At 42.4% G+C, this 27144-nt stretch overlaps 1 protein-coding gene across 7 annotated transcripts; it reads left to right on the top strand.

The window, feature by feature from the left end:
- Nucleotides 1–26803, top strand: PANK2 (pantothenate kinase 2). Of its 7 annotated transcripts, none has more exons than XM_049100718.1 (7): nucleotides 920–1048; nucleotides 13317–13669; nucleotides 17512–17765; nucleotides 19070–19246; nucleotides 20876–20999; nucleotides 22604–22729; nucleotides 26237–26803. In XM_049100718.1, the coding sequence occupies exons 2-7, from the start codon at nucleotides 13562–13564 to the stop codon at nucleotides 26285–26287; spliced, it is 840 nt and encodes a 279-aa protein (XP_048956675.1). In that variant the 5' UTR covers nucleotides 920–1048; nucleotides 13317–13561; the 3' UTR covers nucleotides 26288–26803. The 7 variants fall into 7 exon arrangements, 5 of the variants coding, with proteins under 5 accessions (XP_035561982.1, XP_048956676.1, XP_048956675.1 ...); XM_035706087.2 differs by lacking the exon at nucleotides 26237–26803 and adding an exon at nucleotides 21888–22043; XM_035706089.2 differs by lacking the exons at nucleotides 920–1048; nucleotides 17512–17765 and adding an exon at nucleotides 1–140.
- The last annotated feature ends 341 nt before the right edge of the window (nucleotides 26804–27144 follow it).

Below are 27144 nucleotides of genomic sequence, written 5' to 3'. Positions count from 1 at the left end.
AGGCGGAACGGCGCGGGGCTCGGCGCTGACGCGCCCGTGGCCGCGCTGGGGGACAGAGCGGTGGTAAAAAAAAATGTAGCGCGGAGGGGCTGGCGGTCTCGACGGCAACGGCGGCACCGAGGCGACGGACAAAGGCTAAGGTCAGCCGCGGTTCAAGCCTCCCTCCCCGCCAACGGCCAGACGCCGGGGGGCACAGCGCTGGGCGGGAGGAGGGTGCGGGCCGCGAGAGCCCCGCCGCGGCGGGGGGGGGGGGGGGCGGGGGCCGCGGAGGCCCGGGCGCGCACCTGTCCGTCCACCTGCGCGGGCGGGCGCGCCGGCCCCTCCACCCACCTTGGGCGGCGCCGCCATCACGCTCCCCTCGGCAACACCGCCTCTCAGCGGCCGAGCGCGGATCCCCTCCCCCGCCGCTCTCCGCCCCGCCCCGGCCCGGGAGCCTTTCATTGGACGGAGGCGCGGTCGATCCGCCTCGAGGGAGGGAGACGATTGGGCGCGAGGCCGTCGTGCCGCCCCCGGCCTATGCGGATTGGCTTGCTGCGCGTTGGCGCAACGGAAGAGGCGGCCGGCGGAGGGTGCGCTTCTGCTCGGGCTGGGCTGCCGCGGAGGAGGCGACGAGGGGCTCGGCGCTGGGGGCCTGGCTCGGGCGGCAGCGGTGGCTGCTGCGGATGGGAGCGGGCCGGCTCGGCATGGCCACGGAGCGCCACGGCAGAGCGGCCGACGCCTCCGCCTCGTCGGCGGGGGAGCCGGCGCCCGGAGGGCCTGGTGGGCGGCGGCGGGAGCTGCTGCGGCGCCGGGCGAGCAGCGCGTCGGAGCCCCCCGTCGGCGCCTCGGCCTCGGCCTCGGCCTCGGCGGAGGGCGTTCGGCGAAGCCGGCCTGGCTCCTACAGCGGCGCCCCCTCGGTCTCCCGCCAGCGCGTCGAAAGCCTTAGGAAGAAGCGGCAGCGTAAGTGCCCGGCGGGTCGTCCTCGCGACTCGCCCTGCCCCCTTCCGGCCCGGCGGCCGTTTTTCCCGCGCGCCGGTGCGGGGACAGTGCCCCCGCACGGTGGCCCCAGGTTGGTGCAGGGGCTGTCAGCCGACTGGAGGCCTTGGGTGCAAGCTCGGGGGATCGGGGATTCGGGCCCCGCCCGCCCCCAGCCCTCGCGCGCATTGGTCCGCGCTCCCGGGTTAGGGAAGTGGAGGGGCTTTACCCAGGACTCTCCCGCCCCTTAGCTCCTGGCTCCTTGGGTAGTCTTTGCCCGCGAGTCACGTGATTTTATCCCTGGGTAGGCTGCTTTTGACTCTTTCCACCGCCTCCCCTCCCCCTCAATCCTTTGAATCGCCAATGTCTGTCTTCCGTGGGTTTCCAATCCCTTTAATCTGAAGATTTCAGGCTTCCTGGAAAATGATTCACTGGCCCTTGAGTTGCTTGCAGGCCTAAAACTGGATTCCGTATTCTGTGCACTTAAGCTTTGGCTGCTTTTCCTCCCGTGAGAATTCGGGTCATTTCTCGCCAGATACGTCTGTTTTCTTTGCATTTATTTGCTGATACTCACGATTCAGGACTGTAGCATTCTGGGCATGAAGGCTTTATCTTTTGAGGGAATCTCGCCTTGGCAGTTGCACGTGCTCTTTCCGGAGAATCCGTTTCTTCATTTTATTATCAGGCTGCTTTTTCTGCATTGTGGTCTAGTCCAGATATTTCCTTTGCTTTTCAGGTCTTCGTTTCAGGTGCTCTTGTCTAGCAGCCCTTGCTACTGTTGAAAGTATCCACTGTCTTAATACTCTAGTATGAGCTTTATCACATAGTGTCATTTTACATAGGGTTAGATTTTTTTTTCTGTCGTTGCCAAATTTCTCTTTCAGGAAATCAGCTTGTTTTAAATGCAGATTATAAGAGTGAGGGAAAGTGGCAGGATGAGTGTGAGGTCTTTATCTTCTATCTTAGCCCAACCACCTGGTTGGTTTACTTTTATCTTCTGCGGTTGGATGATTAAATGTTAAATGTAGCCCTGTTTCGCTGTGAAAAATTTGGGAGTCTCGATTATTTTGTCCTTTTCTATTGGAAGAGGGATTAACTGCTTTCAACCTATATCATTTTTCGAGCCAGTTACCTGGTCTGTTTTTTTATTTGAGAAGCATCTGATTTTTAAGCAATGTACAATATTCCTTAATGGTTTTGTACTACATTGTTAGAAATGGATGTAAATTCCAGAGACTTAGCAAATAAGAATCCCAGCCGTGCAGCCAGCTCTTTTTGGCCATTGGCCATAAGGATTCCTTTTTTTTTTTTTTTTTAAGATTTTATTTATTTATTCATGAGATACACAGAGAGAGAGAGAGAGGGGCAGAGACACAGGCAGAGTGAGAAACAGGCTCCATGCTGGGAGCCTGATGTGGGACTCGATCCCGGGACTCCAGGATCACGCCCTGGACAGAAGGCAGGTGCTAAACCGCTGAGCCACCCAGGGATCCCCAGCCATAAGGATTCTAAGTGAGTATTGTATTTTGGGTGTTTGCAGTGTTCAGGTACTCTTAAAAATTTTTGCACTCCAGGATCGCGCCCCAGGCCAAAGGCAGGCGCCAAACCTCTGAACCACCCAGCGAGTCCCACTTCGGGCTCCTGACATGGGGCCTGCTTCTCCCCCCTCCTGTGTCTTTGCCTCTCTCTGTCTATAATAAATAAATCTTTAAAAAAAAAAAATTCAAGGGTAGCACTCCTCAAAAAAAAATTTTTTTTTTTTTTGAACTCTTCTGAGAGCTTTAATGACTCATTAGTACTCATAACTCTGAGGTAGGTGGTAGTATTTCATTTTACAGATGAAAAAACTCTGGCACATTTGCCTCTTGTAAAATGGCTTTTGAGAGGTGGAATAGAGATGTAAATTCAGGAAGTCCAGCTTCATACATCCTCTTTAACCACTGTGCTTTATTAAATTGTTCATATTCTGTTAGCTGTTTCTTCATTGCTCTAAATCCAAGCATAATCTTCATCTTTTGTATTCAAGGTTTACCTGGTGGTGAAAATTTCTAGCTACTGTGGAAGTGCTTCCAAATTTTGAACATAAAAATGACCTTGGAAGTTAAAAATGAAGATTCCGTGGGTCCAACTTTTTTTTAAAAATCAGAATCTGGAGAGAGTTCTAAGAAGCTGCATTTTAAAAGTCGTATTGTGTAGGTACAGGTGGCTTAGACAGCTCTGGAAAACTCTGGTTTAGACTATAATGGGGAATGGGGTAGCATATAAGGTGATTTTGAGATGTCTTTTAAGGAACGAAGACAAATACGTTGTAGGACTTATTTTTTGTTTTTATGTCTGATATTTGCCATGGTTCCCTTTACTGCTTTCTGTGATAAATCATGAAAGCTCTCTCTCAGGTAATGAGACCTGCCAAAGAAATAAACAAAGTATTGTTCTTCCATTTGTTTTTTCTTTTACTACTCAGGGATGTACCTGTTAGATGGAGAGGCATCCTGTTGATTGCTGAACCCTCCAAGAATGGTTTTTAACTTTGAGAAAATTGAAAAAAGACTAAATCTCTGATTTTATCTTTGGGAAAGTTGGGTATAGGGTGGTGCCACCATTCTTTTGAGATTAACAAGCCCGGTTCTGATGTCCTTACAATACTTGTCTAAAGGAAGGAGACTAGTTGTCATTTGAAACTAGAAGGAGCTACTCATTTTATTTTAGGAATTCTTGTGGGCCCTGGTTGCAGTCCTGTTTGCTACACATGTTCCCTAGAGCAGTGTGATTCTCAAACCTGTTCTCATCCTGGACTTAACACAGGCATTAGGGAGGCTAGGCATGTCTCTGGCTAAGAAGTTCTTTGGAAGTTTTAGATTAGGTGGACTGTCTCCTAGGATTGAGGATTGAGAGATTGAGAGATTGAGAGAAATACCAAGTAAAGAATGATTTAACATGATGGAAACAAAGATGCTAATGATAGCTATATAGTGCTTACTTGTTTATGTTAGATACTGCTGTATATTTTATAGACATATCATTCAAGTCTTACAGCTATCCTGTGTGGTAGGTATTTTTTTATCCTGGATTTCCAGATGAAGAAACAATGTTAGTGAAATTTGTCCTTTGTCCAAGGGCATAATAGTGAGTTGATAATGGAGCTGTCTTTTTAGATGTCTGACTTCAGACCAGTGTTCTTGACTCTTCCCATTTTTGAGTGGGGGAAGGTACATGCAGTGTAATGCAGAGCAGTTCTCGCATGGAATCACTCAGAAGCTTAAAAAAAACCCTTCAGGTCTGCAAGAGTCTAAACATCTGTTTAACCTTTTAAATTTTATTGAGGCATAGTTACATACAGCAAAATGTGCAATTTTGACAAATGTGTACAGGCATGTAACAAGAGAACATGTATTTTAATTGAGGGTCCCACATGTGCAGCAGATGTGCAGGAGGTGTGGGAACCTGCGATGAGAGTGCCTTGTGGGTCGGGGCATGAGCTGGATCTTTGCAGGGGACTCTCAAGCATGTTGTAGCACGCCAGAGAGATCTTTGGGACATACTGCTTTTGGACTCATACCAGTCATGGAGTATCCTTAACCGCCATTGATCTAGAAAATAAAGCTTTTGTTTGTAACTTGACGATACTAGCCTGGCAAATGGATTGGTTATCCTTGGCTTTTGGGGAGCATCAGTATTGGCAGGATGGAATTGGTGGTGCTGGGGCCCTGGGAGACTGCCCCTTATTAGGTACAGTGTTTCATCTTCAGCTGGGGAATTAGGAAAGGCTGCCTGTTAGGAGCTCAGGAAAAAAGATTTCTGTTGCTTTATAGCCTGTTTTTGAGAGACAGAATGGGAAAGGATGCTTTTTAACCTCTTTATCAACTTTAAATCTAAATGAAATCAAAGTAACTTGGCCCTTCATTCTGGATGTACAACAAATGTGAAGCATTAAGCAGGGCCTAAAAATAGTCCAATTATGCAGCTGTGTAAAATGGTACGGTATGTTATTTTAGGGGCTATATGTATGAATCATGCGTTTAGGCAATATGTTTGTTCTGTGTTGGTATCCCTGCCCTCTTTTTATCTACTGGGGTATCGTATGCAAGAAGTGATGTATACTATTAAAAATCTTTTGCTTAAACACATGTTAAAAGGAGAGAGAAGGAATACAATAGACTGTAGGCTGTTAGAAAAGAATAGTTATTTTGACTGGTCATTTAAAAGAACAGTGATGTTTATTGGGCTTAAATTTATAACCTAGTGAGCATTTTTCAGGTTCATATCATGGGGTATCTTTATTTTTAGGTACTGTTCTTTGTCATTGTATTATGTTCTTTATCAGTTTATGTCAGTAAGACTGACTACCATGTGAAGACCCCTTTTCTAAATAATGGCTTGAAGTTTTCTTTCTAAAAGTGGAAGCCATCTTTAGTTTCTAAGTAGTTTATTAGGTTTTGTGTGTTTATATTTCCTGAATGTAGAATTTATTATTGAGTCTGGTGGTTTGATAATATATAATATTTTATAAGGATCTAGTCACCAAGTTAAAACTATTTTGGGAATAAGAATAATTATTATTAAAGTATGTCTTTTAAGGTGGGGCCAAGGATTGCTGCATAGACCAGCCTTGAGGTTTGGGTTTGCAATATCTTAACCAGTTGTGGTCTGGTAAAGATGTAGTTGTAATGTTGGAAAATTGAACACTTTTATAAACCATTTATTTTCCATTGGAAGGCATTTCAATTGTTGAGAACCATTATGAGACAGACATGATGCTACAGATGGTTTTACGTAAAACCTGTGATGGAGAGTAAATTCTTTCTAGAAATGTGTCCTAAGTCAAGTATGGATTGTCTAGATTGAGTACCATGAGGCCTTACATCAGGAAATAGGCTAAGGGTTGCAAATGCACTAAAATTAATGGTATGACTCACTAATTAGAAGTGATAAATAGGTGTTCTGTTGGTGAGATAGGAAGAATGTGGTGATATAGCAAAAGTTCCTTTTTCCATGACTTTTCCCACCAGAAGCACAGTGTTTTGAACAAGTATTGGAAAGCTTATTACAGTGTTCATTATATTATAATATCTGGGGCACTCTTGCTGACAGTGATAGGAATCTAAACCCCTTTGGACAGGCTGAATGTTGAGAAATAAAATTTTGTGGTCCGACACAATTCTCACAGCCATTATCAGAGAACCTGTGTTTAATGGACCTCCCATGCTTCTCAGTGTTTCTCCATTCTTGGATATGTAAATGGTTTGATGAGTACACAGAAAAATCCTGAAGTGGTTAATGGCTATAATGAGCATATGAACTGAGTTTTGGTTAAGCCTTTTTTTTTTTTTTTTAAGATTTTACTTATTCTTGAGAGACACAGAGAGAGAGTGAGGGAGAGAGAGAGAGAGGTGGGCAGAGACCTAGGCAGGGGGAGAAGCAGGATCCATGCAGGCAGCCTGATGTGGGACTTGATCCCGGGACTCGAGAGTCCTGCCCTGAGCCAAAGGCAAACGCTCAACTGCTGAGCCACCCAGGCATCCCTCCTTATTTTTCTTTATATATATTGTCGATCCTCCTAATTATTTAAGTAAGTGATTTTTACTCAACTGCTTTTTAATTTTATTTATATGTGTTCTGTGCTCTTAGGTTTGTATAGGTACTTGTGGAAAGAGGCTTTTTAGCAAGTCTAAGATTGAGTCCCACCTCTGCCTTTTCTTGACTGTGACGTTGGGCTCTTTTGCACTTCTGTCTTCTTATTTTGCTTTTTTTGGAGGGGGGTGAAGGGGGAGAGGGAGAGAGAGAATCTTAAGCAGGCTCCACACCCCATGTGGAGCTGGACGCAGTACTCAATCCCAGGACCCTGAGATCATGACCTGAGCCAAAATCAAGAGTTGGTTGCTTAACTGACTGAGCCACCCAGATGCCCCTACAGTTTCATTTTTTATTCTGTAAAGTGGGATGATTATAGTAATTGCCTTATATGGTTGTTGCAAACATTAAATAAGCTAATATAGTCAAATGTCTAATATAGTGCTTGGCTGTTAATAGATGATCATTTAAAATATAATAGCCATATATTAATGTTTCAGTTTCTTAAAGAAATGGGAGTAAAGCTTAATTTACAGTCTTCCATTGGTCTTAGATATGTCCAAACCTTCAGGTTTCAACCCTGTTGATGTGATATGTTTGTTGGTGGAGTGCTGTGTCTTTGGTAAACACAAGGTTGGCAGTTGATAGTTAAAGAATGGTGCTGCAGATAGAAAAACAGGAATCAAATTTCCTTGCTGCCATTATATTCAGTGCTCTTGTGTTCTTAAGTGAAGAAACTTTTCTTGTAAGTGCCAGGGACAGACTTTCATGACTTGTGCCAGGCTGGGTTAGGCCTGTCCGTAGAATTTTTGTAGGTGTGAAAAAAGATTGAGGACTATCCCTGGGACTGATGTGGAATGGCTGCTGGGGGCAGTCAATCACAGTGTTCTCTTTAGAATTGCATTGACATTGTTAGACTAACTTGACATTAGTCAAGAGAATTGACATTTTAGTAATACTCAATGCTTTTTCCTGGAACAATGTACATCTTTACACTGCTATGATTTTCAGTACACTATTTTAATAGTGATTGTACATAGTTTTAAGATTTATTTCTAGGTATTGTTATATGTGACATTTTCCATGTCATTTTCTTGTTGGGTTTTGCTTATTATATAGGAAAAGCTATTGGTATTTGTATATTTTTTTTATCCACATACTAAAAATTTTTTTATTGTTACTTTATTTTTTAAAGATTTTATTTATTCATGAGAGATAGAGAGTGAGAGAGAGGCAGAGACACAGGCAGAGGGAGAAGCAGGCTCCATGTAGGGAGCCGGATGTGGGACTCAATCCTGGGTCTCCAGGATCACACCCTGGGCCGAAGGTGGCACTAAACCGCTGAGCCACTGGGGCTGCCCTGTTCTGTTATTTTACAGGCTTTTTTTTTTTTTTTTTTTCTGTTCTGTTATTTTAATTGATACTCTTAATTTTAATTTTTTGGACTCTGTTGAGGTAATTTCTAATGTGAAAACCATCTTTTGGGGATGCCTGGGTGGCTCAGTGGTTGAGCCTCTGCCTTTGGCTCAGGGCATGATCCAGGGATCTGGGATTAAGTACCGCATCAGGCTCCCTGCGAGGAGCCTGCTTCTCCCTCTGCCTGTATCTCTGCCTCTCTGTGTGTGTCTCTCATGAATGAATAAATAAATCTTAAAAAAAAAAAAAAGAAAGAAAAAAACATCATTTGTGTACTGAGAAAAATCTCTATTGACCATGATGTATTACTCCTCCTGCATAACTGTATTCTGCTGTTTAATAATTTTTATTTATGTATTTTTTAAAAAAGATTTTATTTATTTATTGATGAGAGACACACACAGAGAGGCAGAGACACAGGCAGAGGGAGAAGCAGGCTCCATGCAGGGAGCCTGATGCGGGACTTAATCCTAGGTCTCTAGGATTACACCCTGGGCCGGAGGCAGGCGCCAAACTGCTGAGCCACCCAGGGGTCCCCCTGTTTAATAATTTAATACAATTTGTTGTGAGATATTTTTTTTTCTAGTTTTGATATGAGGTTAGAATGACTTAGGAATCTTTTTAGATTTTTCTGTGCTCTAGAAGCTCTTAAAAGTTTGCCTGGAAACCATTAGGACTTGGTGCTTTTTTTGTTCTTTAGGTGATGGATCTTTGACATCTTTTTAAAATTTCTCAGTGCTTTTGTTTTTTGATTAAAAAAACATTTATTTGAGAGTGAGGGATCAAGAGAGAGCACAAAAGCAGGGGAGAGGGAAAGGGAGAAGCAGACTCCCTGCTGAGCTGGGATTTGGGTCTCCATCCTAGGATGCTGGGATCATGACCTGAGCTGAAGGCAGATACTTAACCAACCGACTGAGCCACCCAGGTGCCCCATGGGTATATACTCTTTTAACTTTGAATTTATTTATTTTAATTTTTTATTATTTTTTTTTAAGGAAAAGCTGTATCTTCTTTCTTGGATACCAGAAATTTGTCTGTTTTAATGGCTTTTTAAAATCTTGATTTTATTGATCAGCTCTACTGTGGCTTTGTTCATGATGGTGATGGTGTTTTCTAATTTCATTTACATCTTGCTTTTATTTTTAATAATGCCCTTCTGCTTGGGGCACTTGGGTGGTGCAGTTGATTGCCCAACTCTTGGTTTCAGCTCCGGTTGTGATCTCAGGCTTATGAGATCGAGCCCTGCATCAGGCTCTGTGCTTAGCACAGAGTCTGCTTGAGATTCTCTCTCCCTTTTTTCTCTGCCCTTCCCACTTGTGTGCATGCTCACTACTCTCTCTCAAAGAAATCTTTTTTTTTTAATAAAGATTTTATTTATTTATTCATGAGAGACACAGAGAAAGAGAGAGGCAGAGACACAGGCAGAGGGAGAAGCAGGCTCCATGCAGGGAGCCCGATGTGGGACTTGATCCCGGGACTCCAGGATCATGCCCTGGGCCGTAGGCAGGCGCTAAACCGCTGAGCGCTGAGCCACTTGGGCTGCCCTGTTTTTGTTTTTGAACTGATTTTTTTTCCATAGTTGTTTGAAGGTCATATGTTCATTTTTTTTTTCTTCTGGAGTTACCTGTAAATTTTGATGCATTTAAACCATCACTTCTTTCTTTTTATTTAGAATTAATCAGAATGTGTGTCTTCTTTCCTCCATCAAGACAGAACCTGCAGTTTGCTTCACTTCCCTCTCCTTTCTCTTCCTTCTTCAACTTCCTGTGTTGAAATCATGTATTTTAGTCCAGATTGCTGACTTTTTTGAAAGTCACATGTATTGCTGCTTCCTTTGCTTATCATTGTTTCTTAAAGCGCTCATACCTTTTGGGTTCTTTGTAATATTGGAATGCATTTACTAATTAGAGAAGGTTTTTGACTAGTAAACATTGAGCTCTTTCATGTGTGAAAATTTCTTTTGAGGACGCCTGGGTGGCTCAGCAGTTGAGCACCTGCCTTCTGCCCAGGGCTGGATCTTGGAGTTGGAGTTCTGGGATCAGATTGAGTCCCACATCAGGCTCCCAGCATGGAGCCTGCTTCTCCCTCTGCCTCTGCCTCTCTCTCTCGAATAAATAAATAAAATCAATCAATAAATAAATAATCCTTTTTTTAAGATTTATTTTTATTTTTTTAAAATTTTTATTTATTTATGATAGTTACAGAGAGAGAGAGAGAGGCAGAGACACAGGCAGAGGGAGAAGCAGGCTCCATGCAGGGAGCCCGATGTGGGATTCGATCCCGGGTCTTCAGGATCGCGCCATGGGCCAAAGGCAGGCGCCAAACCGCTGCGCCACCCAGGGATCCCAAGATTTATTTATGATAGAGAGAGAGAGAGGCAGAGACTGGCAGAGGGAGAAGCAGGCTCCATGCTGGGAGCCCGATGTGGGACTTGATCCCAGGACTCCAGGATCGTGCCCTGGGCCAAAGGTAGGCGCTAAATCGCTGAGCCACCCAGGGATCCCCTAAATAAATAAATCTTAAAAATAAATTTCTTTTGCATTCCTCCGTGAAAGCTGATTTTGCTGGATATGTTTCAAAATCTTTTTCCTTTTAACCTTGAAGCCAGTGCTCCAGTGTCTTCTAGCATCTGTGTTGGTGATGAAAAATCTAATTCCACTTTTATGTGATTTGTGTATCTTTGAAGGAATTCAGTTCTTTTTTTTGGAAGTTTTTAGGATTTCTTTATTTCTTTAAAAATTTTTTAAAAAAATATTTTATTCAATTTTTTGAGAGAGAGCAAGAGAATGAGCAGAGGAGGGTCAGACGGAGAGGGACAAGCCGACTCCCCTGGGGAGCCTGACAAGGGGCCCGACCTGGAGATCATGACCTGACCTGAGCTGGAAGGCAGCTGGCAGCCAGCAGCTGCTTAACCGCTTAACTAGCTCAGCTACACAGGCGTCCTGATTTCATGACTTTTTCAATAGCATGTGTCTTAAGTCTGTCCTTTCTCCATTAATTCCTCTTAACACTTAGTGAACTTGAAGATTTATGTCTTTACTCCCTGTCTCCCCCAGGAAATTTCTGGGACTCAGAGAAGGTATATACCGGACTTCCTGGTTCTGTATTTCTTTTTTCTTTTTTCTTTCTTTCTTTCTTTTTTTTTGTATTTCTGTATATATTTACCTTTCCTTTATATTTGAGAGGCATTTTGGGAGAATTTCTTGCTTTTGTTTTCCATTTATTTTTTCTGTGCCCATTTTGCTGTTAAATATATCTGTGAGTTTTATTTTGGAAATAGATTTGTTCCTTTTTTTCTCTTTTATAAAACTCTTTATTGAGGTATAATTTACACACAAGCAGCTGTACCCATTTCAAGTGTACAGTTCCATACATTTTGACAGATTGTATACACCCGTGAAGCTTTCCCCTCAAATCTTTCCAACAGTCAAGATTTGGGCACTGCAGTGTTTTCTTCTGTACCTGTACAGTCCCTCCCTCCCTTCCTCCCCTAGCCAAGATCTACTTCCTATCAAATGCAGAAATGATTGCTTTGTGTTTCCTAGAGTTTCATGTAAATTCAGTCATATGGTGTGTAGCCTTTTGTGCAAGGCTTCTTTTACTTAGCTTGTTTTTTATGATTCATCTGTTAAGTATATAGTAGTTTGTCCTTTTTTTTTTTTTTCTTTGGAAAGCTTCACTCCCCTCCCCCCAACTGAAAAGTTAACATTGATACAGTTCACAGATTTTACTTAGATTTCATCAATTTTATATAAACTCTTTTGTGTATGCATATTTAGTTCTGTATAATTTTATCACATGTAGATTCTTGCAGTCACAGCCACAGGTGACCAACATTTCTTAATTTCTGATTTTTCCTTGTGGTAGCTTATTCATTTTTCATGGATCAGATCTCATTTTATCTCTGAAGATAATCATGATTATTTTTAAGTCTACTGTTTGTTCCTGCAATTCTTTCTTCAGATGTTTAGTTTCTCATTTTTGTGTTCTAGATTTCCCTTTTGGTGATCCTAATTTGTAAAGTGATCATCTCTATTTTGAGGATTGCTGTTCTGTCAGTAGATGCAATGTCTCTTTACCTGTGTCTCAGGATGGATTGTATGGATATATGGCTAGATATAGGGGCTCCTCATTTCTTCTGAGTGATAGTAGCTACTTGGGAGCCATTCTGAGTTTTTGGCTTAAGTGCCTGTGTTTATTGAAGACTTTGCCTGGCGGGGTGGAGGTGGGGTGCAAAGAGCAGGGACGGTGGAGATGGGGAAGTAGTTGGTCTGTCTAGTTGTGCCAGATGCATTCCCCACCAGATCATCCATGACCACAGAGCCTGCCCCTGTTTCCCTATGGCAGCCACCCCTATGTACATGTTGGTGGAGCACCCCTATGCGTTCTGAATGTTCATAGCTGCTCCCAATTTTTATAGCATTCCTCTTTTGATGGTTCTGGACAGTTAATGCCTCTATCAACTTAGTTCTGCTGATTGTATCATTTCTTGTTTCCCAGAACTATTTTGGAAAATAATATATCAGTAAAGCTCTATCTTTAGAATTTCTATGGTCTAAGCTGGGAGCCAAGGCATGCATGTCTGTGCAGTCCACCTTGATCTGATCTCCCGAAGCCATTTTTTGGGAAGGATTTTTTGGGAACACCTGTAACTCTGAAATGCCTATCCCATTGAAACCTTTTATTTTGGGGACATCAAGTTTCAAGAGACAAATTGACCATTGGAGCTTACGTGTTACGTGGGAATTTCCTCTACCCCAGGTTGCTTATTACACTGGAGCTCTGGGACACCTGGGTGGCTCAGTGGTTGGGTGCCTGCCTTTGGCTCAGGTTGTGATCCTGGGATCCAGGATCGAATCCCACGTTGGGCTCCCTGCGAGGAGCCTGCTTCTCCCTCTGCCTGTGTCTCTGCCTCTCTCTTTCAGTCTGTGTCTCATGAGTAAATAAATAAATCTTAAAAAAAATTAAAAAATAAACTGGAGCTCTGAAAAGTTTTAACATTTCTTCTTTAAGCCAAGGGAAAGGATGTAGATTTTCTTTTTTTTTTTTTTTTTAGGATGTAGATTTTCATTCTCAATCCCCCTCCCCCAGAGTTGAGGTAGTCATTTTGTTATTTTTAAATATTTCATAGTTCAGTTTAGGCTTATTTGTACAAGAGGGTTGATTGGCGCAATAATCTGATTTTTTTTTTCCTGATCGTTGTGGTTTTTTTTTTTTTAAAGCTGTGTTTCCAAATCAGAATCCTATTTCTTTTCCCAAATCCCTTTTTATATTTATAGTCCTTGGAAACCTCAAGGTATGAATAGCTTGCTAATCTAGTACATTTATGTTTAGTTTTCATTAAAAAAGTTCTTTTTTTTATTTTCTCCATTTAGTTTTTCCATGGTTTGGCTTGGATATTGGTGGAACCCTGGTCAAGCTGGTTTATTTTGAGCCCAAAGACATCACTGCTGAAGAAGAGGAGGAAGAGGTGGAAAGTCTTAAAAGCATTCGGAAGTACCTGACCTCCAATGTGGCTTATGGGTCCACAGGTATTCGGGATGTGCACCTGGAACTGAAGGACCTGACTCTGTGTGGACGCAAGGGCAATCTGCACTTTATACGCTTTCCCACTCATGACATGCCTGCTTTTATTCAGATGGGCAGAGATAAAAACTTCTCAAGTCTCCACACTGTCTTTTGTGCCACTGGAGGTGGAGCGTACAAATTTGAGCAGGATTTTCTCACAGTATGTATTTTGCAGCTTATATACAGTTTATGGTAATCTGATTTTTTTAAAAAAAGATTTACCTATTTATTTGAAAGAGCAAGTGTGTGTATGAGCATGTGCAGGGGAGGGGCAGAGGGAGAAAGGAGAAGAGAATCTTTAAGCAGACTCCCTGCTGAGCATGGAGCCTGAGATGGGGCTTGATCCCACGACCTGTGACCCATGAGATCACGACCCAAGTGAAAACCAAGAGCCGGGTGCTCAACCAACTGAGCCACCCAGGCATAATCTGATTGTTAAAAATAATACCAATAGCAAGTGGTGGAATCATTTCTGTTTTTAATGGAACTTGAATTTTCTTAAGTCAGATTAAGATTAGCTAGAGGAGTGGTAGCCAGGGGTTAGCCATCTAGAGCTTGTTGTGGAGTTTATTTTTTGCCTGATTCAGCTAAGTTGAGAATCAGCAGCAATGAAAGCATAGCATTTTGTTCTTCCAGTGTGGAAAAGTAGCAAAGCTTTGATAAGCAGACCAAAGAACTACTTAATGAGGAACATGTCATTCAGTCTTGAATGATGAGGGCACCTGGCTGGTCAGTTGGGAGAACATGAGACTCTTGATCCTGGGGTTGTGAGTTTGAGCCCCATCCCATGTTGGGTGTAGAGATCACTATTAAAAAAAAAAAGTCTTCAACAATGACATTGAAAGATAATTTGGGGACAGTTGGTTTGCTCAGTCGGTGGAACATGTGACTCTTGATCTCAGGGTCATGAATTCAAGCTCCCCTTTAGGTGTGTAGCCTACTTAAAAAGATAATAAAAAAATTTAAAAAATAATTTTTAAAATGTCATTTCATGTCATAAAATTGTTTCCAGTCTTGTCTATTATATAATTTCTCCTGTCCCCCTCCATTGTTTCTTGGCAGGTTTACTATTAAAAAAAAAAAAAAAAAACCAAAGAACTCTGGTCCACAGCAGTGGCATTTTGGTCTTAGGGCTTGTTGGAAATAGTTAACAGAGGAGCCTCCTCTCTCCAGATGCCTTCTGATGCGTTTTGTGCTCTTGTCATAGGAGTCTCTGAATCATGTGTGGACCCTGGGGATGCCAGTGGGTATCTGATTTTTTCATTTAGTGAACACTGTGCAAGGTCTTGAGGCTATGTCCTTTGAGGTGGATGTGGGGGTAGGGTCGGTGGGAGAGTAGACCAGTGGGTTGGCCAAGACCTGGACCTTCAGGGTTCATTATAGATTGAAAATATCTTCAGTGACCATGTTTTTAATGCCATTAATGAGAATGTGATTCCAGAGGTTCTGCCTTTGCCTCTGTCATTCTTTCCTTTTTTTTTTTCTGTGTGTCATCGTATGGTTTGTGACTTTGTCCTCTTTCTTGGTCTTCTGTCTCCTGTCTTTCTCTTATCAGTGACCATAATACAGAATTGACATGAATTTCTTTTTAACAAGTTTCTATATTCTCTGCTTGAATTTCTTTTGGTGGTTGGTTTTCAGTGGTTTCTCTTCCACCTCTGAGTAAAAGGGAAGTGTAGCTGGAGGAGAGATGGTTCCCTCCTTTGTGGAAGCCTCATAGTGGGCCCTGGATCCTTTTTTTTTTTTAATTTTATTTTTTTAGATTTATTTATTTATTTATTTATTTACTTACTTACTTATGAATGATAGACACAGAGAGAGAGAGAGAGAGAGAGAGAGAGACAAAGACAGGAGGAGGGAGAAGCAGGCTCCATGCAGGGAGCCTGATGTGGGACTCCAGGATCATGCCCTGGGCTGAAGGCAGGCACTAAATCGCTGAGCCACCCAGGCTGCCGTGGGCCCTGGATCCTAATGGAGATGCCCTTTATGCCCTTTGGAACATATTTGCAAACCATTCAGCTGTTCCCAGAGGTTCAGCATTGTGTGGTAATTCAAGGGGAGGGTGCAAAGTGGATTTTAGACCTGGGGAATTTGTTCTTAGGCTGGGGGAGTTTCCTTTTATATGCACCATTTTTGTCCTTGAAAAATCGTAGGAAAGTGAAATGCCCATAGAATGCTATTTGTGTATTAGGAGTGACTAGTGTTTAGTAAACCACAGTGAAATATTTTTTAAAATATTGAGTTTACCCTGTTGCTTTTTTAATGTGAATTAGATTTCCTAGCATACTTGGGTGTGCTTGTTGGTGTAGCTCATACATTATCAGTACTTTGTGTTAGTGAAATCAGCTGTTCATTCAGTCACCTGTTTCATTTAGAGATGGGGATTCATTAGGAATTAGAGGACATTTCAGGATGACAGGGATTATAGGAAGGAAAAGGAGGAAATTATAGGAAGACAAAGGAGACCAACTACTTGGGCTCCAGTAGACTACCAGTGAAAAGTGATGAAATGAAAAGCTAGAAATGGAAATGCTGGCACTTGAGATTCATGTGTCAGGAGGCTGGTTTTGAATTCATGACGGCAGGGAGGGCATGAGCAGGTATAGTAGGAATGGTGATGAACACTCCAGGAGCTTGGGTTTGGTCAGAGGAGTAATTTAATATTCTCACTTAGGGATTAATTAAGGATTAAGATGAAGGTATTTGTTAACTTCCCTCTCTGCTGTGGAACTGAAGAAATTGACAAGTGAGTAGAATTAAAGGGGGGAAATTTGCGGGGCTAGACCTGATTGTAAACAGAAATAGGTGCCTTAAGTGGGTTGAAGCAGTTTTACCTTTGTCATGTGTATGGAGCATTTGTGCTCGTAATCTGTCACGTGGGTTGGAAGTCCAGGGAGTGACCTGGGGGTGTTCTTTATGCTGTGTCTCCAGAGTCACCATTGTTAGAACTTTATATGTCTCTAGTTTTCTTTGCATGACTGTGTATGACACATACACTTGTGTATAAACTTGGCTTTAAAAACAGGCAGGTGGGGATCCCTGGGTGGCTCACTGGTTTAGCGCCTGCCTTTGGCCCAGGGCACGATCCTGGAGTCCCGGGATCGAGTCCCATGTCGGGCTCCCGGCATGGAGCTTGCTTCTCCCTCCTCCTGTGTCTCTGCATCTCTCTCTCTCTCTATGTCTATCATAAATAAATAAATCTTTAAAAAAAAAAAAAAACAGGCAGGTATCATCCTTATGAAATGTTTCTCAACTTGTTTTTTTGATAACATGTCTTGGGATCTTTCCACTTCATTCTTTTTTTTTTTTTTTTTTTTCCACTTCATTCTTAATTGATTGAAGGTCCTCTTCACTCTAATTGCTTTCCAGTGCTCCCTAATATGAAGAATAATCATTCTTTTATTTAAATGGGATTAAATTGATAACAGTTTAAAATTTTTATACTGCTAAAATCTTTTCATCCTTCAGGGGCTGTAATTGGTTTAGATAGTAAAAAAATCTTGTCTTCCATTTGGACACTTTTCAGCCCTTTGATGTCTGTTTGATAATAATAAAGTGGGGCCTACTTTGGTACTGCTCCATAACCTTGAAGATGATGGTCTTTCGGGAAGGCAGATATCAGAGTCCTTGTAGTTCCTGCTGTGTGTCACCAGGTGTTTGAGTCACTTGAATTTCTTGGAGTCGGCTTTCTTACAGGGCTGTGATCTCCCCTGTGCTCCTGACTCAACATTCCTTGTGAGACCTCTCTTTCTCTGCTTGGGTTTGGGCATGCGTCTCCGCTGTTGTGGTGGTTTCCGGGGGTGGGGGGGGGAGGTGGATTTGGGTCTGTCTCGTCAGTCCATCCTGATGTTTGTTGTCTTCAGGTCTGTTCTGTGAATTGTGTTATAAATCCACATCTGTGAGCACTTCTATGGTTTATTTAATGTGGAGGGATGTCTTATTAAGCAGTTTCTATTTGTTTGGCTTGTTAAAAAGTCTGAATACATTTTTATTTCATTACAGATAGGTGACCTTCAGCTTTGCAAACTTGATGAACTAGATTGTTTAGTAAAAGGAATTTTATACATTGACTCTGTTGGATTCAATGGACGGTCACAGTGCTATTACTTTGAAAACCCTGCTGATGCTGAAAAATGTCAGAAGTTACCATTTGATTTGAAAAATCCATACCCTCTGCTTCTGGTGAACATTGGCTCTGGGGTTAGCATTTTAGCAGTATATTCCAAAGATAATTACAAGCGGGTCACGGGTACCAGGTAGGTCTTTTATGTAAAGGTTATTGTTTATTCTTGATATCATAATGGGTTACAAGTGAATTTTCAGGTATTGTGTATCCATATGCTTTTAAGAATCTGTTAAAATTAAGTCAAAATTTTTTCTCTGGGATTATGCAAGCAAATGCAGTTTCTCTTTGAAAATTCTCACATCATGACCTACTTTTAAAAAATCTGTATTGCTTAGGATTTCATTATTATAGTTCCATAAAATATCTCATTGACAGACTCCTTGAGCCCAAAGTCCCTGTCCTCAGTCAGTGTATTGTGTGCACATATTGTAAAGTTGCCAAAGCTACTAGGTAGCATTTATAAGAAGTCGAGGGGGATCCCTGGGTGGCGCAGCGGTTTGGCGCCTGCCTTTGGCCCAGGGCGCGATCCTGGAGACCCAAGATCGAATCCCACGTCGGGCTCCAGGTGAATGGAGCCTGCTTCTCCCTCTGCCTGTGTCTCTGCTTCTCTCTCTCTCTCTCTCTCTCTCTCTCTGTGTGACTATCACAAATAAATAAATTAAAAAAAAAAAAAAAAGAAGTCTTGGCAAGACCCAGCTTTGAAACTGGCCTATATTTTATACATACAGGTACACATGTGCACACATAACCCGCCCATCCACCGGATGGTTTGAGATCTAGAAGGTGAGGTGTACTCAGCAACAGATAAATAATTGGGCAGACTGAAAGGGGAAGAGAAGTGGCAGAAAAGTGGCAGGCAAAAAAGAATATGTTGCAGTTTAAGGATTAGGAATCACTTGAAGCAAAACAAGGAGCTGGGGATTGGGATAGACCAGTTTTTTTTTTTTTTTTTTTTTTTTAACAGGTGTGAATTAAAAAATGAGATGAGTAATTTTGGGGGAGAAAACGCATTAAGGGAGGAATTCTTTGTGAAGTGGGGGGCTGATAAGCCAGGGTGACCAGGGCTTTGGAGAGACAAAGGAAGGGAGGTGCTAGCATGGCCTGGGTATGGTGGGTGGACCTGGTCCCGAAGCTGCTCACACTCAGCAGATGCTCAAACTGCACTGGGGACGTGGGTGGGGACGTGGGCAGAGATGTGGGCCCTGTGTTTTGCTATTTCGTTTGTTGGCTCACGTGAATATGTAACCTCAAGGTATATGACAGGCAACTTGTTTTTTATCTTTCCACAGACTTGCCTGCCAGTGGCATCTGCGCAATTAATTAGGTTGGGACAAGAGTGGGTTGATGTATGAACGTGGTTTTGGGCTCATAAATACTACCTTCCTGTTCTTATTTTTAAAATTTTAAAATACTGTGTTGTTTGTTTTTAATCAGTCTTGGAGGAGGAACTTTTTTTGGTCTCTGCTGTCTTCTTACTGGCTGTACCACTTTTGAAGAAGCTCTTGAAATGGCATCTCGTGGAGATAGCACCAAAGTGGATAAACTAGTTCGAGACATTTATGGAGGGGACTATGAGAGGTTTGGACTGCCGGGCTGGGCTGTGGCATCAAGGTAAGGGGGTGTGTGTGTTCTAAGAAAGACAGGAATAAGATACTAAATATTGGGTGTATCTTTTTTCTTTTAAACAGTGTTTATTGAGCTATAGTTTACATACTCTACAGTCACCTGTGTAAAGTGTAAAATTTAGTGGTTTCTAGTATATTTACCAAATTGTGCGGTCATCACCATAATCTAATTTCAGAACATTTTCATCATCCCAGAAAGAAACCTTCTGTCCATTACCTGTCACTCCACATTTCCCCACCTCAGTCCTTGGTAAACAATATATTTTCTGCCTTTATAGATTTGCCTATTCTGGACACTTCATATAAATTTTGTCCTATAATATGCGTTTTTTGTGACTGGCTTCTTTCCATTTAGCATGTTTTCAGGGTTTACCTATATGGTGGCATGAATCAATACTTTGAATCTCTGGGTGAATTTTAGGATCACCTTGTCAGTGGTTGCAAAAATGGCAGCTGGGATTTTGATAGGGTTGTACTGAATTTGTAGCTTACATTGGGGAGTTATTGCCATCTTAACCTTATCAAGTCTTCTGATCTAAGATAAAGTGTTTTTCCATTTATTTAGAATTTTGCTTTTTTTTCACTGATGTTTTATAGCTGTGATTTTCAGTGCAGTTGTTATACTACTTTTGTTAAATATATTTCTAAGTATTCTCTTTGATGCCATTGTAAATAAAATGGTTTTTAATTTTTAAATTACTTTTTAAGATTTAAAAAAATTCATTTGAGAGAGAGAAGCAAGGGGTGGGCAGAGGGAGAAGCAGACTCTCTGCTGAGGAGGGAGCCTGACCAGAGGCTTGATGGATCCCAGCACCCTGAGATCATGACCTGAGCCAAAGGCATCAGATGTTCAACTGACTGAGCCACCCAGATGCCCCAGGAACTGTTTTTTAAATTTCATTTCTAGATTGTTTAGAAAAAGAGTTGTTTTCTTTGTATTGAAATGTGATTTTTAATTATAGAAAAGGAGCATACATAGCATGCTTGTGGACTAATTCCAAGGACTTTGTAAATGCTATCTATGTTATGTTCTGATTTTTGGCATTTGCATATTGTTCACTTTGGTTTCTGATTGGGTTTGTGTTCTGCTCACAGTTATTAATGTAGCAATTCTGCTGGTAAAGTACTTTGAAGTACTTTATCTTCCAGGGAAATCTGAAATTCTTAAGGAGTTTACTCTGGTACTTTACTGTCTGCTTTTGTATTGCTCTGATGAAGCAGTTTTCCAGAGCAAATGTGACCATTCAGCTAAGCAAGATGGCTGTGCATTTGGGAATGAATTGCTAATTCCTGGAACTGTCCCTGACTGCAGAAGGAGCCGTGGTGCCTTAGTGTGGATCTGATCAGATCTAACTAGATGTGCAAAGATCTGTTAACAAAGCTAGATTTTATTGGAATCTGTGAGGGAAAGGCATTTGCTTATTCACAACACTGGAGGGCTTTTGCATTACTCTTTGAGCAGATGCTCTGTTATTTTGTAATAAAAAGTTTGAAGATTTGAACAATGTAGCCCTAGAAGTCACATTTATCTTAGTAGAGTTAACATTCAAGTTCTGTTGGGCTGTGTAGCCTTTGGTTCAGCAGGTGGATATATATATATTTTTTCCCTTCACAGCTTTGGAAACATGATGAGCAAGGAGAAGCGAGAGGCAGTCAGTAAAGAGGACCTCGCCAGAGCAATGTTGATCACCATCACCAACAACATTGGCTCAATAGCAAGAATGTGTGCCCTTAATGAAGTAAGGGGACGTGGATTTCTTTAGATGCTCTGAGGAAAATGCAGAACTTACTAAGCGGGCCTCACCTTGTGTACAACGTCTGTCTTATCCGGACAGTGCCTAAGTGTAGTTGTATGGGGTGGAGTTGTTTCATTGGCGAAGTTAAAGCTCTTCAAATGTAGACTAAACTTCACTGATTTTTTTTTTTTTTTCTCAGTGAAGATAAATAATATTGCCACTGTCTAGAAGTAAAAGTACATCTTTTGAGGAGAAAGTAGGAAGGTAGGAAGGCAGTCAGAACTTCGGGTGAAGGGGACTGTGGGTAGCGGTGATGGCTAGCCATGTCAGATTGAGGTCCCATGCTCCACATAGAGCCCTGGAGTCCCTGGGAAGGCACCTGGAGGAAGTCGCTGAAGCTGGAGAAGACTGGGCAGCCGAGGAGTGCCCATCCACCGCCGCAGAGCTGTCTTTGTGCTTTCAGCTTCTTTACAGTGCTGCCTTGTAGCATTCAGGTCAAGCAGCATTGTACAGGGCTATGAAAGAACCGAGAATGGCCTTCCCTGGGGGGTCCAGAGGTGCAGCTTTACAGCTTGTCCTTATTTACACAATTTTGTTCAAAATACTCTGTTTGATTATGTAGGCATGCGGTTTAAGGAGGCTTTGAAAGGTACAAAAGGATTGTCTCATTTTTTAATTAAAAAGATAACTGTATCAGCATTAAGTAATTAAAAGCATTCTTCATTTGAATATGTTAAAGTTACTGTTTCCTTTATTGCATGTTCCTTTTCCTGTACTTATATATTCTAAGATCTGTTAGTTGTGTGGGTGTACATACCATTTTATATTTTTTACTTACTTAAAATTTCACTGCTGTATATTTGATTTGTTTTTGTATCATCATTCACATAGAGCTGGGCATTTGGTTGCTTGCCAGTGATCGCTCTGCAGGAAGGCATTTTTAAGTGTGAAGCTTTTCTTTGGTTGAATTTTATTCCTGATAAGGAACTTATAACTCTGGAGTGAGATGAGATTCTCTAAAGAATATGACCATACTTAAGAGTTTTGGTAGGTATTGCCAAGGCACTTTGCACAAGGGCTGTACTAATTCAGATCTCTTCAGCACTGAATGAGTGGATCAGTTACCACAACTGGGCTCATTGTTGGGGTGAAATTTCAGTTAGTTGTTCTGCTAACTTTTAATAGGTTTAAGATGCTCCTTTTTTGGATTACTGGTGAGATTGAATTTTTTCCCATTGTATTTCTTGTACAATTTGCATATTTTTGTCAATTTCCTTCTTTGAATTGGGGTCTTTTTTTTTTTTTTTTTTTTTTTACTTTTCTGTATAAAACATTAATAGCAGTTATTTGTCATATTTAATACAAATGGTTTTCCTAATTTGTTTTCTCTTGTGACATTTTCTGGCATGGTTTGAAGTGGGTCCAGAGTTGTCTGGGTTCAAGTTTAAGTAGCCTTGGACTAAATGGATTAAAAGTAAATACTTTTTTATTTTTTGCTCAGCAAATTGCTGCTGAAGACCATGCACATAGTGCTCTGTTTTGGGGTAGCTTTTACAAGAGAACAGAAGTTAAGATGAAAACTAATTGCCTTTTTTTGATGTGCTCAGAACATTAACCAGGTGGTATTTGTTGGAAATTTCTTGAGAATTAATACGATCGCCATGCGACTTTTGGCATATGCTTTGGATTATTGGTCCAAGGGGCAGTTGAAAGCACTTTTTTCGGAACACGAGGTAAGCAGACTTACTTCTTGGGATATGTTACTAACATGCAGGGCATGCAGTTCCCACTGTTTTGGAACTTGAAGTAAACGTGAAATAGACTTCAGTTTTTTTTGTTTTTGTTTTTTTTTTTGTAAAAGTATGATATAGGGTTTAACCTTGATTGTAATATTCAAAAGCCATTTTTTACCTGATTTAATGCAAGGGAAATTTTTGGTTAATTTAATTGTGAGCTTCAGCAGTTTCAAAGGAAGCTTGAGGAACACCTATATCTTAAATGTTATGTTCTTTTCTGAACTCTCTTTATATTTTTTCCTATTATGCTTATTTTGTAAATGCATTTACTCTGGGTTCTGCTTTTTTCATTTTGATGTCAGTTTTTGTGTATTGGTAGAGTTCCTGGGCCACTTATTTAAAACGCATGTTCTAAAAACAAACAAAAATATATTCCAAGGTTAGAACCACACTTAACACCTAGACCAGCTAGAAATGACAAAATGGAAGAGAATCATTGAATCACTGAACCTGGTATCATCTGTGGGAAGGTGCCCTTCTGTTTTTCCAGCTCGGGTGAAAAAAGAACCCTAGCTGGGGCGCGGGACCTTTCTTCTGTCCCCTTGGTGGTGGGGCTGTGGAATGGTTTCTTTCCAGTGTTGTTGGATTTTAAATAGTGTTCTCATGAAGGCTTCAGAATTGTTCATGCACGTTCACTTTACCAGTAGTTACGTGAACTGACAATAAGATCTGAAGTGCCATGGGCAGCCCCGGTGGCGCAGCGGTTTGGCGCCGCCTGCAGTCTGGGGTGTGATCCTGGGGACCTGCATGGAGCCTGCTTCTCCCTCTGCCTCTCTCTCTGTCTCTATGAATAAGTAAATAAAATCTTAAAAAAAAAAAAAAAAAAAAAGATCTGAACTGCCACCAAGGTTGCTTTTCCCTATAAAATTGCTCTTTTTCCTTTTTAAGTGGTTTCAGTTCAGAGTTAAAATTCAAAGTGCACAAATACCCCTTTTCAAAAGCTTCATGTTGAGTCATCTAATTTTTAACTGTGTTTTATTAAAAACTAATTGAATGAATCTGCCACGTAGCATTGTGTAAGTTGAAGGAGTATGTGTTACTGTGACGCATTACGTGCCGCCACACGTGCAGCTCAGCCTGAGATCAGTGCGCTGCTGCTGTGGGGGTGCTGGGCATCAGGTCTCTTCCAGCTTCTTTACCACTTGTGAGTTTGTACCCTTAAACATTTTCTTACTTTTAATGTTATTAATAAATTGGTACCAAATTATCATTAAGTTGCGTATACCTTTTATATGTATCTTTTTGTGATCTTTGATCCTTTATTTTGCTTTACATTAGAATAAAAAGAAACTCTTTAATCTCACATCATAGTAGAACTTTCCTCCTCCATTTCTACCTCTTGAAAACCGTTTGGTAGGTGGAACGTGAATTCATTTCTTAGGTTAACTTGTCTTTTTTTAAATCTTCACACCATAAGTTTGAACACCTTCTGGAACCTCGGTTTGACGTGTTTTCTTCCTTCCTGCCTGCTGACTTCATTTTCCTCCCTGGCTCTGACACAGCCCTGCCGCCTCTCCTCCCATGGTGTCCAGGCCTTGGACTCTGGTGTCGACTACTGTGCTAAGGGAAAACGTTGATATTTTAGGCTCTCTGCATCTTGAGGTCTTGAGAACTGTTCGCACACTGAAGTCAGTTTAACTACTGTGAGAGCTTTGTCTGGGTTCCTGTCAGCCTTCTGTACTGTTCTCAGCATTTGGCAGCTTGTAACAGCTGACTAGCTTCTGCTTCATGCTGGGTCCTGGTCTTCAGGGGAGCTCATTATAATGGTTAACTTCTCATCTTTTGTTGTTGTAAAATAGAAGTTACAGAAAGCCACTGAAAGGGATGCCTGGGTGGCTCAGTGGTTGAGCATCTGCCTTCGGCTCAGGGCGTGATGGAGTCCCCGCATTGGGCTCCCTGTAGGGAGCCTGCTTCTCCCTCTGTCTCTGCCTCTCTCTCTCTCTCTCTCTCTCTCTGTGTCTCTTGTGAATAAATAAAATCTTTATATGTATATTAAAAAAGCCACTGAAAACAAAGCCGTGAGTCTGTCCTCTGGTGGTGGTGGGGTTCCTCATCATCCCTTCCTCCTGCTCGGCCGGGTGGCCAGTGGGGTTGTGGGCCGACTCTCATTACACATGGTTTATGGCTGCCTGTTTTTAAGCCAGGAAACAGGGAGAGGAGAGGCTTCAGCTTCAGCTGTTCTTATGTTTGGCCACAAGTTTCTTGGAGTAGCTTTCTTTGGGAAACTGGACTGGTTTCTTTGTTGCTTCTGATATTTAGCCTCTTAGCTCATCCTTCTCAGTCTGCGAGCAGGCCTTTCAGGATCTTCCTTCCCACTTTCCTTTTTCAGTCCTTTCTCTCTTCCTGAAAGTGCTTGGCTGTCTGATCATCCATTGGAGACCTTGATGGATTCTGGACCATCGGAGGATTACTCTGCTCTGATTCCTGCCGTCCTGCCCTTTCTGCCAGCGTGGGTTTTATCTCATATTTTGTTACATTCAGTTCTTTTTCTTTCTATTTCTGGGTTTTAATGTCTTGGTTCTTGATTGTATTTGACTTTGAGTCTTTCTGGCGATGGTCCAGCCTTGTCCTCCTCCAGCCATGCCTCCACCCTCCCTGCTGGCTCCTCTGTTGTTCTGCAGATGGTGCTTTCCCATCTGTGCCCCCCACCAAGTGTCGCATCAGGGCACTCTTGTCCATGCCTCCACTGCCTGTTCCTGCCAGTGCTGCCCTGCCCACGGTCTTGTTCCAGATCCAGACATCCAGTTACTTCCTGGGTGTGGCTGTTAGGCCACCTGGGGCCCTTCGGCCTTGCCCAGGCCAGATGGAACCCCTCCTTATTCACTGCATCTCTTGCTCCTGTGTCCTTGTTTGTTCTCAGGGGCACTGTCACTGGATGCATGGGAGAGACCTGAACCTCCCTGCTGCCTTCTTCCCCGTCTTTAGGCAGGTCTTGAATCCACCTCCCCCTCTTCGCGGTCTCCCTTCCATCCCCAGCCCTGTCAGCTCCCCCTCCCCCACGTTACCAGCATACCCCGACCACCCCAGCTCTTCTGCTCTGCTGCACTTCATGTCCCATCCTCCCTTCAGTCCTTAGTTGTCTGGAAATGCACCAGGCCTCTGCAGCTTCTCCCATCCTATTCCTGCAGGAGACCGCTCAGTTGGCGCTCACAGAGGTAACTGGGCCAGTGTGGGCCCCAGAGCTCCTGCAGCCCCAACCATGGGCCTTGGTCTCACAGGCTGGCATGCCAGGGTGTCCTGTACATCCAGTCTTCCTCCCCAGCCTGGGAGCTCCTCAGAGCTGCTCTGCTCCCAGGCTGGCCTTGGGCTCAGCAAAATGGGTGCTCAAGGAACCGGTGTCAGGAATTAAGGGCACTGTTGGCTTTAATACTAGTAATCATATTTATGGTAATATAAGTAAGTCAAAGGAAAATTGCTCTCATTTTTGGTGTACTTTTTTTCCAGGGTTATTTTGGAGCCGTTGGAGCACTCCTTGAGCTGTTGAAGATCCCCTGATCGTTACCCGGGGAGGGGTTCCTGGAACATTCCACAATGGGATCTGTGAACTTTTGTTTTTTAAGAGACTTATTCAATTTTGTGATTGTGTACTACCCGAATCAAAGCAAGAAAGGACAAGTGTATTTTTCTAAGTCATGAAGATAAATCCTTAAAAATTCAGCCTAAACTATTAACCAGTAAGGAAAGATACAAAAAAAGTGGACCATGTCTGTGGCAGTGAGGATCTGCTGTGTTGAAGTTGCTCTTCAGTATAGCTTTGTTACACCTGCCACGTATTTGTGAAATTCAGTGTCCTTACTGGAGCCACTTCAGGGGTGGGCTGTTCTGTGTTCAGCTGACTGCGGTTTTGTGTCCTGTCGAACTTGCTAGATGTAAGGCAGGCACTACATGTTGTAATCTAATCACAATGTTAATATGGCCTTGGAGATCATCATCTGTGCATTAACTCTGGTGTGCTATTTAGCCTTTGTGTGAACATACTGAAAAACATGTTTTATTTCAAGGTTCTATGAACTTGATTGGGCAGAGTAATTCTGTATTTGAAACTTTGGCAATTAAGCAACTTTTGGAAAGGCAGTTCCAGGTTCCTCTCCACACTGCACATCCTGGGGAGGTTTGTTTGGAAAGATGGGGCTTCGTCTACCCTAGGCAGAATTTCCTGGGGGACGGCAGGGGGTGGGGTGGAGGTCATTTTGTCAGAAGTGAGTGTAAGCTAGTAGAAAAAGCACACCTGGAGACTAAACCAGACAAAAGGGGCCACTTGAAATGCCGTCTTTTCAGGGAACCAGGGAGAATTTGGTTGTTTCAGGCTGGTAGAAAGTGAGGAATTGAAGTCCATTGATTCACTTGTGGGG

This window comes from Canis lupus, chromosome 24 (assembly GCF_003254725.2).
Source record: "Canis lupus dingo isolate Sandy chromosome 24, ASM325472v2, whole genome shotgun sequence".
Taxonomy (NCBI): domain Eukaryota; kingdom Metazoa; phylum Chordata; class Mammalia; order Carnivora; family Canidae; genus Canis; species Canis lupus.
This window is presented reverse-complemented; position numbering and strand designations above follow the sequence as displayed.